Here is a 14348-nt window from a genome sequence, read left to right on the forward strand (position 1 = left end):
ATTACTTGAGATTGTTAGTTTATTCGTTGTGTAAAAACGCTCGATGATTTTGGAGTTATAGTTACCTAATTTTTTTTTCCATAATTCAAAAAGCACCGAACAAATGAAAATGAAACTTTCTTTAGTTTTATTTTCAGTAGGACCAGAGAAGACTTTAAAATTAAACGGACTTTAAAATTGTTCATGAAATTGAGCGTAAGTAGTGCGGAAACGAAAAACTATGCAAAATACGAAATTTTGCATTTTCTATTTATCGTACGAAACGATAAATAAAAAATCCTGAAAGAAAATTCTTAATCTCAAAAACTATTCTCCAGGTGCAACTTAAACACAAACAGGGAAAATCTCTTGTCTTCAAGTTAATGAGAGTAATTTCCTCATTTTTTGATTTGGCTGATTTTCCCTCAAGTTCTCATAAAAATGTCATATATCAATGGCTAGATACCAAAAACCCAATGGAACATTTTTTTATGTTGATTTTCAGAGAAACGGTTCTAATGAATGGGACGGGCGTTATAACATGGGCACTGGATCTCAAACAAAGTTCGGTCAATTGTACAAATATAATAATATGGAACACTCTCCATTCTTCAAAGATAGATGTGGTGATATTAGAGGCTCTGCTGGGGAGTTCTTTCCAGCAGGATTGGGAAAACAACCCCTAGAACTTTTCAACCCCGAAATGTGCAGAACGATCGTTTTTGATTACGTCGAGGAAGAAAGGAAGAAAATGATCAATGGATATAAGTTCACTTTGGGAGACCATTTCTTTGATAACGGTGAGTGATAGTCATTGTGTAGTGTATAGTCAGTTGTATATGAAAAAATCAATGAGAAATATAGAACGACTTACCTGTTCGATATACCTTATAAATTAAGTCCAACGAAATATGAAGAAAAAAAAATCTATTCAAAGATAATGGAATAAATATGCACTATCTTTCTATAATTTTCACCTCATTTTTCATTTCAAACAGCCTTCATTTATTAAGTTCCAGTTATAATGAATATAGGAATATGTGTTATTTTGAGACCCAAACACCGAAAGGTATCCTGGGTGTTTAGATTATATATATACAGCCTTGCCTTCCTTCATCGTATCTAACTAAAGAATAGAATCCTAGAAACTTGTTTATCTGTGGTGTTCTTTACTGGAGGATTGTGAACTAAATATGATAGGTATTCAAAGTTACGTCAACCTACTGCGATTTTTATTTATAAAGACGGTTACTTCATTCCCGGCGCATTCGCCATTTCGTTCACCAATATAATATCTGAAGTAGAAATTGGAGAATACTTGTGCCTATCTCATTATCATGATGATGATTCATTATTCACGAAACTCCATTTCGAAAAAATTTTGAGTAGGTACACAACAAATCCAAATATGAAAATTTTTTTTTGTAGTCAAAATATTTCTTAGATAAATAAAATATCAAAAGTATTGACAAAACCAAATTATTCTTCAAATAAAAAATAATCACTAACACTAAGTAGTATTTCTGAAACTTTACGAAAATATACAGTTAAATACACTCGTTTATTATAAATCACTTGAATATCTGGTTCTGTCATAGGCGTCAGCAGAATCGGGTGTAAGGGAATGCAATTTTTTTTCAAATTAATGATTTTCGTTATTCTATAAAAGTTGCTCTTTCTACTCTGTAATTTTTTGCGGCTAATTCAAGGTAGGATAGGGTAAGATAAAAAAAGATGCAGATTTTTAAGGAAAATGAAGAGGCAAAATCCTTTAAAAAAAGGAAGTAGGATCACAACCAGGCTTTCTGAAACTTCTCAAACACGCACTCACTCACACAGTGATAATAAGAATGATCGAATAATATGAATAAGATAATTTTCATCTCTGAAAAATGTACAAAAACATCAACGATTCAATTTTTCCGCCAGCGAATTATTTATGGGGTGTCTCATTATTAATGGGAATAAATTCGGCTCAGTATCTCAAAATAAGACGAAAATGAGGTTTAGTTACGTTACTTTAAAGATGACGACTGGTACATTCCAAATAGAGATGCACCTAGAATTCAATTTTTCACTCATCTCCCATAGATTTCTTCTGGAAACATAACTTTTAAAATGTGTCCGTAAAAGAAGACTATTTTTGAACATTACATCGGCATTTCCGTCAATTGAACAATTTTTTGCATAATTTTAGCACAAATCGCAGGTACACACAACGAAGTAAACCGTTAATACTCTGCGGGTGGTCAAACTGGCATTCGAAGTTACAGAAGATCGATCCAAAAAAACGAGAGACTGTTTTTTTAAGTTGTTCAAAAAGGGGGCAATGAAAATATTACATTTTTTTACGTAGATCATATCATTGCTACGATTAAAATTCAAAAGAAATAGTAAAGTTTTGATATGGAAGTTTCCCTTCAATACATAATTTTTAATGATGATATTCAAAGCCTTTGGAAAGTTATGGTCGAATATATAAAAGGGTTGTCGATTTCACCCTTCACTAGCTATGGGGCATGAGTGAGAAAATGAGTTTCAGATGCATCCCTATTAAAAAAATAATCCTGCAAAATTTCATTTGTTCATCTTGGTCCCATGTCGAGAAAATTGAATAGATCCATAATCAAGTCTTCATCTTCGAAGTAACGTAACTCTTCAACGAAGCGTATCCGGGCATACCTTCATAGAAACTTTTCGCCTTATTTCAAGCCTTATGAGCCTTCCCAATAATTCTGAGACTCCCTGTATATCTAAGAGGTTGTGCAAGGAAACAACAAAAACACAGAGAATATATAAGCAACGCGCAACGCCTTGTTTTAGGTTTTTCTCAGAACATAGCCTCCAACTCACATTTTCTAAATTCCAGGAACCATATATCCAGAAAATGTGTGCTACTGTTCCGGTGACTGCGTTCCCTATGGAGTGATGAATATATCGCTATGCAGGTACGGATCTCCAGGTTTTGTCTCATTACCTCATTTCTATAAGGCAGATCCATATTTCATCAATCTCGTGGATGGTATGAAACCAAGTAAGAAGCATGACTTCTACATGATCATCGAACCGGTAAGTGAAAACAAAGGTGAAGGAAATGTTTATTGATTCGGAATTCTTGCAGACCACTGGTCTTCCTCTAGAGGTGTCAGCAAGGCTCCAGATAAATCTGCTCGTGAAAAATGTTCCAGGTATTGGGTATGTATCGAAATAATTTCAAAATATTCGCTCTTGGCAATAAAAGACCTCTGCAATCAACGACCAAATTATTGACAGAAAGAAGGTCGCAATGAACTTTGAAGGAATATTTCGAAACAGCAGAAATGCAGAAAATAAACTTTAGAACCCTATAGAACACTTCATATTAATTATGACGGAGATTTGTTGGTATAAAATTGTGTTAAATAAAAAAAAACAGAAATATTCATTATTCCTTTTACAATAATATAATGGTCATAATGGTGCTATATAGTAGTTCTCTATTGAAGGAATGCTTATCTCTGAAATATTGCACTCATTCAACAGAAAAACTGAATTACATTGATCGATACAAACTGTATCCACACACATCCATACCACGCATTCTCAGATGCATACCGGATTGATCATGAACTCAGAGAACTTCTTATTTCACGTATTATTCCCATTATTCCGAAATATCCAGTTGAGAAAGAGTCACCGCAGAAGGAAACTTGTCCCACAATTATATTCTCGTCTTTATTGCGATAATCATTCACATAAATTTGTAAGCATTTATTATGAAAATTGTACTTATTTGTTTATTTCAGATTACTCGAAGATAGAAACGACGTCTTCTTCCCTATCTTCTGGTTTGAACAAGTCGTGGAGGTACCGACCAAATACTCGTTTGGTCTCCTCTTTTTACTGTGGCTGAAGGAAATCTGCATACTGACAGGTCTGCTTATGATCTGTAGTGGAATTATTATTATGTCAATTGCGGTCTACCGAATTTGCACAACGCCGTTGTGGACCAGACCCGAAGAAATTTACAACAAAGAACTTGTTCCTCTTAACCAAGAAAAGAGGTGATACAAACGCGAAGACATATTAATCTATGAGACCACTTTGTGATATGAACATTTAGTTTCCTAGGATCCTATGGATAATTCTTCAAATGTGCGAATATGTTGTATTGAATGTTATTTTCGTAATAATTTGTGTAAATTTTTGATATATTTTGTAACGATTTTTAATTTAGTCATTAAATTGAATCCATGTTTTTCAGGCATTTGTATTTACCTACCATTCATTCAAACAAATTTGAAACAAAGGGTCGTGACAAATTAGAAAAATCATACCTCCAAGGTGTCACGGCTTATATAGGGTATGACGTGAATGCCGTTCGTTAAAACAGTTTTTTTTGATTCTTGAGACATCCATTTTCACCGGAATGGACACCAGTTTTTTCGAATTAGAAACCCATATTTCTAAAGCCTTAATGGAATCTACGTTGAAAAATAAAGTAAGTATGGAAATAGCACCATTGTCTTAGGAGGCATATGCTCAGATATATTCGGAAAAAACAGTTTTCTCGATCACATTTCGAATTTTATACTTCTCAAAATACAAACAAAAGTGGAAATCAATCGTTTCCATGAGCCCCAATCAAAATTAAACTACAATATGTTATCTATTCTGCTCCAGACATTTCAAAAAAATTCTAATTTTCCAAGTTAGAGAGAGAAAAACTTTATTGACCAGTCAGTCAAACGGCTATCGACCTAGGTCTTCCAGCCTTTCCCAAGATATTTTTATAGATATAATATAATGTATTGAGAAGAAAATTATTCAAGATTAACGTGAAAAACCTGTTCAGGGTGTCCCACGGTTGATGGACTATTAGACATTTAGGTATAGAGAACCAACAAAATTTGGGACTGAAAATTTGCTTGTTAGAATTTTCGACTAAGAACTTCCTCCCTAATTTCAGATTTATGCACCTACCGTTTGTACCGGAAACAGCCTACCATTTTCTTATTTCAAATGGCACACACAGTATATCTTTACATCGTCAGATAGCTAATTCAATAGTATTTCCACAGTTTGCCACACTTTGGATAGAAAGTCAATGGTTTATGAGTCATTGCGGGATTCTTATGAAAAAAATGGTGAAGGCTGTAGGTTACAATTTATATTTCTGCTGGAGAAGTTCGAAATTGTTTTTCCTTGATAACTCTGAAAGTTTTGGATTTAGTTATAGGGTTAATTTGAGTAATCCTCTTTTTTTGCGTAGGATGAACTGAAAAAATAAAAACTGTTGGTTTTAATCTGAAAATCTTTAGTTTTTATTATTTCGGTTTATCCAACCTGATAATCTTCTCCTAAAAACCCTGTTCATTTTCGGTCCAAACAGCAAATGGCGTTATGAAACTGCATAATGACAGAATCGAGAATGTTGAAGATTTAAGAAAAAAACGTCTCCAGCAGAAATATTCAGAGAAGTATGACCTTCTGTTTTCATAATTTCTGTCATAAAAATCTCAATAACTCATCAGCCGTTGACTTTTCACCTAAGGTATGGCATACTGTTGAAATTTCTGTTAAATCAACTATCGAAAGATGCAAATATGTGCTAGGTGTGCCACATGAAATAAGAGGATAGTAAGATCTGAAAATATTTTAGGGAAAAAATTCCATGCAAATTTTCAGCACAAAATTGTGATTACTTCTCTAAAAAACGTCTAGTAGGCCATCTACAGTGGAATTGTATCACCTAAAAAACAAAAAACGTCATTAAAAGTACATAAAATGAGATTTTTCTCAAATATCCCGTCCTATGAGCCCTTAATCATTTCTGTATTTATCATGAAAGTTGTATATCATTCTCTACAAGTTTTGTCGGAAGCAATTTTCTATACATTTAACAGTTTTTGAGATACAGGGCGAAAGTACAATAATCGCGAATGTAGTCCTTCAGTAGGTACATTCTATGGTTTAGTTATTCAAGTGCCTCACAAAGACATGTGAGGTATTATAAACGTTATTATTAGCTGAAACGCTAGGGTATGTTCATTTGACTATTTTGTTTCGAATATTTTTGGACCCCTGAAGGCGTTCACACCACCAATGGAAGGGCAACGCCCATGTAATCTTTTCTCCCTCCTACAATCTGATGTTTATAATCCACTGAAACTGCATGACGCTCGAGTAAATCCCGAGGTAAATCCCCAGTCACTATCATGGGCTCCCCTACTATGAGGTCAACCAGAACGTTCTAACCGAAAGAAAAAATACCTTATTATCATTTTCATAATCCTCATTAACAATTCGGGTTTATGGTTTTTCATTATGCATCTTCTGAACAATTTCTACTGAACTGGCACACTAACTTGATTGAAATTATGGGAGTTTGTTGCATACATGAGGACAGGGCAATAACTTCAGGATTACATGTCAGCCAGATGCGATTGATAAGATAATTCAAGTCGCAATTATTTCATAAGAATAGAGAACGTAGTGGTCATTTTTTCAGGTCATTACTAGCAGCATTTCAAATGCATCGAAGAGTTTCAGAATGGTGTCGTGTGTTGTACGAGAATAACTTTAATATTCTGGAAAAATTTGAAGTCCCTATCATTTGAAATTCAAACAGTATCATCCAGTTTTTTGCCAGATTATAAGGAGCAAAGGTCATCCCCATTTGTATGTGAATATTCTATTTAGTGCAGGCGATTGCTGATTTCATTTTAAATGTGGAAATATTTTGGCACTATGGTAAACCAGAGCACTAATACGGGATTCGTAAGTTCTTAAGTTATTTTAAATAATAATTCATGAGTCAATAGGTAGGTACCTTAAAAAATGTGAATACCAATGGAACAGAAAGAAAGCTCAAAACCATTTATCACCCTGGAATTATTTTCGGTTCACTATTCTGAATTTATTTAATATTACTACGAGTGAAAAGATTCATATGAGCCCAGCTTTAACTAATTGGTAAATAATGTTTTATATTTTGATCACAAACCTCATATCCGGTATAACCCGAATTCTTGTACCAAACTTTAATGTTATTGGCCGAAAATAATGTGTCGGTAAAAAACTTGAAATAAGGAATGTGATCGAAATACAACTAATGAAATCTTAGATGTAGGTTTGTGGCTAAGGTGTTGCAAAAAAATATTATTTTTCTTGCAAAATAAGTATAATAGGAACTATTATACTTTTCATTTTCTTAATTTCAAGGTATTGGTTGAGAATCTATCAATTTTATCCAACGAAAGTTGGATGGGGTTGCGGCGTCAACCCCTTGAGGTTTACAAAAAATAAACAATTTTATCGCCAAAAAATAGGAGTTAACAAAAATTAATTGATGGGTTTCAGCGTTTTCAATTTGTGTTATTGGTTAAAGAAACAATACGAGGATGTAATGATATCTAGTTAGCCATGCATAAAAAATATTGCGTTAGCATAACAACGAACAATAACTCCTTAGAAGTGTCAGTGTGAAGTTTAATGTTAAAAAAGTGAACCAGAGTTACGGAATAAATTGAAAGAAAGAAGATATCCACCGAAATTGTGAAAATCGAAAAATTGGAGTACATATCGAGCCATCATCATGTACCTGTAATTAAAAGGGTTAAGAGGTAAGATGATTTACGAAGATATGCTTAATACCCTGGGTGATCAATGTCCTTCGTATGCGACCGTGAAAAATTGTACTGGAAGCTTCAAAAAGAGGTAAATTTTCCATTGAAGATTATCACCGATCGGCAAGGCCAGTTTCTGTGTTAGTCCCCGAAGATATCGATGCAGTTCATGACATGATTTTAGCAGACCGTCGAATTGGGCTAAGACGGATATCTGAAGCACTGAATATTTCATACGAACGCGTTCATCATATAGTTGACGTCAATTTGGACATGAGAAAAATGGCTGCAAAATGGATACCCAAAAGTTTGAATGTTGACCAAAAGCTTGCAATGGTAGAAGCATCGCGTTCGATCTGTGCTCCATTTGAAAACGATGTAGACTTCTTAAACCGATTTGTTACTATGTATAAGACTTGAGTTCATTTCTACGTTCCAGAAACAAAGCAACAATCGATGGAATGGCGACACTCTGGTTCTCCAAGACCTGAGAAGTTTCGAGTCCAAAAATCAGCTGGAAAAGTTCTTGCTTCAGTTTTTTGGGATTGCCATGGAGTAATCATGATTGAGTTTTTGGATAAGGGTAGAAAAACAACCGGAGATTACTATACGACGTTACTGACCACTCTACGGGGAAATATTAAAGAGAAAAGACGCGGAAAGCTATCAAAAGGTGTTTTGTTTTTGCAGGACAACGCCCCTGCACACAAATCTCATGTTGCCATGCAAAAAATTCGTGATTAACGGCCGGTTTCATGATCAAACCTAAAGTCCCTTCAATTTTAAAGCTTCCTTTAACCCTACTAAAAATGACATTAAAGGAAGCTTTAAGCTTGAAGTGACTTTAAATTTGATTATGAAACTGGACGTAAGGGTTTGAATTACTAGAACACCCCCCTCACTCACCAGATTTGGCTCCATCCGACTATCACCTCTTTCCTCAACTGAAAAAAAGTTTAAAAGGTCGTAAATTTTCTTCCAACGAGGAGATAATAAAAGCTGTGGAGGTCTGATTTGCAGATCAAGAAGAAACATTTTTTTGAAAGGTTAGGGACGTTGCAGTTTCGCTGTAATAAATGTATCCAGGAGAATATGTTGAGTAATAAAATATTTTGACATTGAAATTTTGTTTGGTTCTATAGTATAGGCTAAGAATTTTTCAATATATATCCTCGTAATTTTATTCCAGACTTTTGGTCAATCCTGTATACTATATCGATATTATAAATAATGTAAATGAGGATCAGATAACAATAATTCGAAATCTCTGAAAATTTCCACCAAGCGGTTTCGCAGGGACCGGCAGTATTTTTTAATGAGTTGTATAGGATATTTCGCTAATTATAGGTACAAGTGCACTTATAACCTCTATTTTTTCTCTATTGTTTGGCATACCTATGTATATATAATGTATATTCTCCGTAAACAGATAACTGCTTTTTGTTAGTTTTATATGAAAACAGACGAAAATAAAAACGATTAAATTTGATACAATTTGCATAACCGGCGGCAAAAAAATTCTTATACCTGTTTTCGATGAAATCGAATAGTAACACTCGTCAGACCTCTTCGAGTTGATATCTAATAGAATATATCAATTCTGGAATAATTACGAGTATAAAAACATTCAGTTCATTCAACCTGAAGTGAAGAATAATGAAAAATTAAAGGGAGAATTATAAAGCGAATATGGCAAAAATGTTGAATTCGAAGATTTTATTCACATGGATTCATCCTTGCAGAGGATAGCCTTACCCAAACCTATATTATTAGGGTGACCGGCCACCGAATTCGAAGTTGTGCGAAGCTGAGCGTTTTCAATGCTAATATAATTGACAAGCTACGAATCGAGTGACGCAGCTTGTCATTTAGCAGTGAAAACGTTCAGCTTCGCTCAACTTCGCATTCGGTGGCCGGTCACCCTTATAATCCATATTTTTCATTCTTATGAATATTTTTGAGGATCGTGCATGCTTGGAAATTATATGGCAAGAGGCAGATTTTGCAGAAATAATTAGTTTGCAGTATTTGTTAGGAATTCTTTTTCAAATACACTTTGCTACGAAACTATACGACGCACTTTTGATGTAACAAATTCAATGAAAGAATTTGTTGGTATGTGATACCATAATGTGGTATATAGGGTGTACCAAGTTCGAGGGCCTATTAGACGTTTCTGGAGAACTAAACCTATTTGAAATCCAAAACTTTTGTTTTTTCCAATTAGAAACCTAATTTTTTATGATTGCGTTGGTTTCTGCGAAGAAAAATAATGAAAGTGTTCCAACATGTTAATGCTCCTAAAATAAATAATTCCCGAGTTATTTAGGATTTTCTGATTTTATGTGATACGTAGAGTGAAATTAATTGAATCTGTTTCATATCAATAAAATCCATGTTCATAGAAAATAAATTTTCCCAATAATTCACATGTAACAAATCTAGTAATCACAATTACTTTTCGATTCCACAAAATGCATCGTAGATTTTATTGATTTTACACTACATACTTTTTTTTCAGTTGTTCTCCATATTATGAAAACCATTTGGACGAATGGAACGAATTGAACAAAAATGTATTCAAAATTGAATACACATATCAGAAATGAAAAAATGGAACAAAAATTTTTAAATTTATTTCCATTCCCTGTATAACTGAAAGTGCTTAGGCTTCAAGAATATTTCAGCTCAGTAAATTATGTCGAACAATATCATAATCCAAATTTTCAGATTTCAAATAGGTCCAGTTCTTCAGAAACGTGTAATAGGCCCTCGAACTTGGTACACCCTGTATATGTATGAAAATTGCTGCTATTCAATGTTAGTGTCAACGATATTTACTGGCCATCTTTATCATGATGAAGCTCTGTCCATATAGTGTGGTAGTAAGATTCTCCGACCGACAACAACCAAATTTAAAAAATGTTTTTTTCATCCGTGAAACCTAATATTCTTCATAATTAAAATCTCGATGAGACAGTCCAACATTGGTTCTCTATAAATATATCACTGAGCTCATAGGAGCCATTTATTGATAAATGAAATATTCTTTGAGAATTCATGGATTTTTGGGGAACCTAGAAATTAAACTTTCCTACAGAATTTTCAGAAAATTTCAATTGTATATTTTACTGCGACAAATAAGACTTATATCCAGAGAGGTTCTGTTTTTGAAGCATTTCTCATTTATTCATCAATTCAGTGAATCATTTACACATCACTAAGACGAATTCGAAAAATAAACAAATTTGAAGACCAATCATAATAGATGAGGACATAGGGAATCCAAAATAATAAATTATTAAATATTCTCCTGAAAATATAAAAGTAAAATATAAAATTTCACCTTGTTACAAAAATAGATACGAAAAAATTTTATTCACGTTGTATGATATTAATTAATTATTCTCGAAATTATTTTTCAGAAAAAAAAGAGAGACGAGTCTCTCTAGGTGAATTGTTCGAATATAAAGAATTTTGAAATAATTTCACATATTTTTTGTATTCTGTATTTTTATTTCGAAATTTTGAAACTCTGAAGATGGGCCCACATATGAATGAATATTCTAAATAAGGGGAGCACGAACTACTAAAATAGAAAAATATACGTGGTGTTCTATTCGAAGAAACGAAGTTGCATTTGATATGTTTTAGGTAATATTAATTGGCGTGATCATGTTTTTATTTAGCTATTTCGAAAAAGAATCAAAGGGTGGAGGGTTGGCGAACAACAGTTAAGAAAAGTATCCCTTTCTGGCACTAACATAGGAGTAGATCTTCCGCTATTAAAATATGTTGGTAAAAACGCTCATATTCCGATTACGTACTTCCTCCAACTCTCCTTATTAAATATATTTTATATTAATTTCGGACACCCTGTTCTGTTCATTATACCAACAGTGATCAAGCTGAGCAACTTATTCCGTATATTGGAAACGCAATTCATTTTTTTATGTGACGTCCCTGAATGGAAAAAAATTAACAAAATTGTGCCTTGAGTCTTGTCCATGCAAGTTGAACAGCCAGGACAAGAACAATGTTTGCGTTTAATTTACGGGATTCCACATTCCGAAGGTTCTCTTGATTAATATTGATGCTTCGCTTCGTAATTAAAACTTACCTAACAGTCATAATTGGTGATACCAATATCCTTAAAAATCTGAAATAGCCAAATTTTTATGAATTGCAAATGTAATTAAGTTAGAACTGCTTTGAGAAAATCTTAATTTTCTTTAACGATCTGTGAAAAAATAAGGATTATGGTTATATTTTATCTTCTGTGCTATTGATATCCATCTCAAATATTTGTGGTAATTTTTTGTAATAGGTTGTAATCAGATACTTTAAACTAGCAATGGGTAATGTGATTCATTCATGACTCTTTTTTCTGTGTACTGTGGAAAACACAATATTCCCTCTTTTTCATTAATTAGCTCTATCATATTTTGGTCAGACTATATTTTTTATTCATCTTGTAATCAGGTTGTATCAGAATACTCTACTTCCATAACAATTTTTTTTTAATTTATGCTTCTCTCGTAAATGAATTAGATAAAGTGATCAACTATATAACGTGCGTAGCCAAGTAGGCTATGGAATTATAAACGTTGATATTCGGTGTCTAAACGTAGGTCTTTTCTTGAATTACTTCATCTTCCCAAAAGGTAAACAATGATGACATTAACCTATAATCGTAATTTTGTATGGAAAGTGGAAAGGCACTTTTAAGGAAAAGTTATTGTGATTTCTTGCATTGAGTCAGATCACAAGAATCCAAACAATATGAGGGCAGTGAGGGGGTTAGAAAAATTTTTGTTAAAAATTTTAACTGATGTCCACTATTTTCATAAGTAAGAGACATGTATCTTGAACGGATCGTGGTATTATGTTTTTTTTCGTAAAAAGATTCTACCTATTTCAGTAATATCAATAAAGCATAGTAAGAATCTCAATATGTTTATTAATTCTCTATAAATATTGATTAATTTGGTCGTTACTGAAAATCCAGGACTGAACTAAAGAACTGAATTACATGAAAATAATAATATTGGACAATTTATCAAAATTCCATTTAGCTATAAAAAAGGCATGACGCTTTCTCCTTATTCATAACGTTGTACTGTTAAAGTTCCCTAAAAGAAAATAGGTCCCACATTTTGCCATTGACTGATGCATACCGATTACCGAACTCCAATTTTTTTAGGATGCTACAAGGATAGGTAACTAATCTTTTCAATTTTCTGATAACACCTCAACCTTTATGAAAACATACTGATTGATGTCTTTCATTCAAAATCGTGTGGCATAAAATATGCCAACAGATACTCCAGCCATTTGAGATAAAACCCGAACAGAGGTTCGTGGAGCTTCTGTCTTCTGCCATCATATTTTCATTATTGCTGAATATCTGTGAGGTTTTCTTCTTTGGTCGACCACTACTTTTTTTTTGCTTGAACATTCCTGTCCCGTCAACGCATCGCAAAACAGTATTTTCGAAAAATTTATTTCTTTCAGCAACATTGGGATATACATTGGGAATGTCGCTGGAACATAAAAGAATATTTCCACTCTCCTTCTATTTTCTATCTAATTTGGAAGTAGGATTCGATAATAAATGATTTTCACACGTCCGTAAAAACCATCTTTATAACTTTCTGATAATTTTAATTCAACAACAATCCAAAATGCTAAACTCTAACTTCACAGTTCACCTAGAAAATAGTACAGCAAAAGCTAAGAATTACGTTTAGACACGAAATATCGCAGTTCAAAATTCCATAGCCTACATGACGACGAATTTTTTTGAACGCACGTTATATGAAATTTTCATACTTTTAATGAGTTCATCTTATCCACAAAATATTGCATCATATGTAACAAATCAGAAATTTATCTCTACTCAACGAAAAACTTCAATTATAGAAAAACTAATTCACTTGACATTACAGCTCAATATATAGAACTGATTTCGTTCTTGTTAATTTTCATTTCCTACATATGTACCTTTCGAATTAGGCACAAGAATCATACATTTTCAAACCAACGAGAGGTGACTCGTACAAAAATCCAGTTCTACGATCCTTCATTACATACTTCACTACTACTACCCAAATGAATCATTTTGGGTTTCTAAAATTAGTCTTGAATGCGAAGCTCACTTTATTTTCATTGAAACGTGCAAATAATAAGTGTCTTTCTATCAATATTTCGGTAAGGCACAGCAGATATATTTCGCATACATTGAAAATAATGAATTATAGTCTGAAACTTACCATTCTTAATTGGTTCTGGATGTCTCTGTTGAGTGGTTTCAAATGGTAACAGTCCCTTAAGAGTTTGAGTTGAAGGAAGAGATAAGCAAACTCTTCTGTCAGCAACTTTTCTGTGTAATTTCAAGTTTCCCTCGTGGAAAAATATTTAATATCGGAAAAAGTGCCTCATACATCTCGAGTATCTTACCAAATTCACCCATATATAATGTGGCGTCAAATTTCATGTACCCAAGAAATGAAAATTATTTTAAATATTCAATCGAGAAATAATCGGCCTTCAAAATCAAAATTCGATTATGAAACATCTGAAATATCCCTGAAATAATTCCTCAAAGACAGGAATAAAGCGTGAAAATGAAATAATGAACCAATGTGTATTATTTTGAATATTTCATTCAATGCACCTACTCAAGTCAAGAATCAAATCAATATTTTAAACTTTCACTGATGCGGAGAATTTTCGTTCAAAAGTATAAGAAGGTTGGTAGTC

The 14348-nt window shown here is 33.1% G+C and overlaps 1 protein-coding gene across 6 annotated transcripts in view; it reads left to right on the forward strand.

The window, feature by feature from the left end:
- LOC123313523 (protein peste-like) overlaps positions 1–4218 on the forward strand; it is a 59969-nt gene extending 55751 nt beyond the window's left edge. For all 6 annotated transcript variants that reach the window (XM_044898443.1, XM_044898446.1, XM_044898444.1 and 3 more), the window contains exons 4-7: positions 485–779; positions 2849–3048; positions 3101–3174; positions 3765–4218. In XM_044898443.1, the coding sequence (XP_044754378.1) occupies positions 485–779; positions 2849–3048; positions 3101–3174; positions 3765–4026 (831 nt within the window). In that variant the 3' untranslated portion in view covers positions 4027–4218. The remainder of the gene's footprint in view (positions 1–484; positions 780–2848; positions 3049–3100; positions 3175–3764) is intronic.
- The last annotated feature ends 10130 nt before the right edge of the window (positions 4219–14348 follow it).

This window comes from Coccinella septempunctata, chromosome 5, assembly GCF_907165205.1.
Source record: "Coccinella septempunctata chromosome 5, icCocSept1.1, whole genome shotgun sequence".
NCBI classification, from domain to species: Eukaryota; Metazoa; Arthropoda; class Insecta; order Coleoptera; family Coccinellidae; genus Coccinella; species Coccinella septempunctata.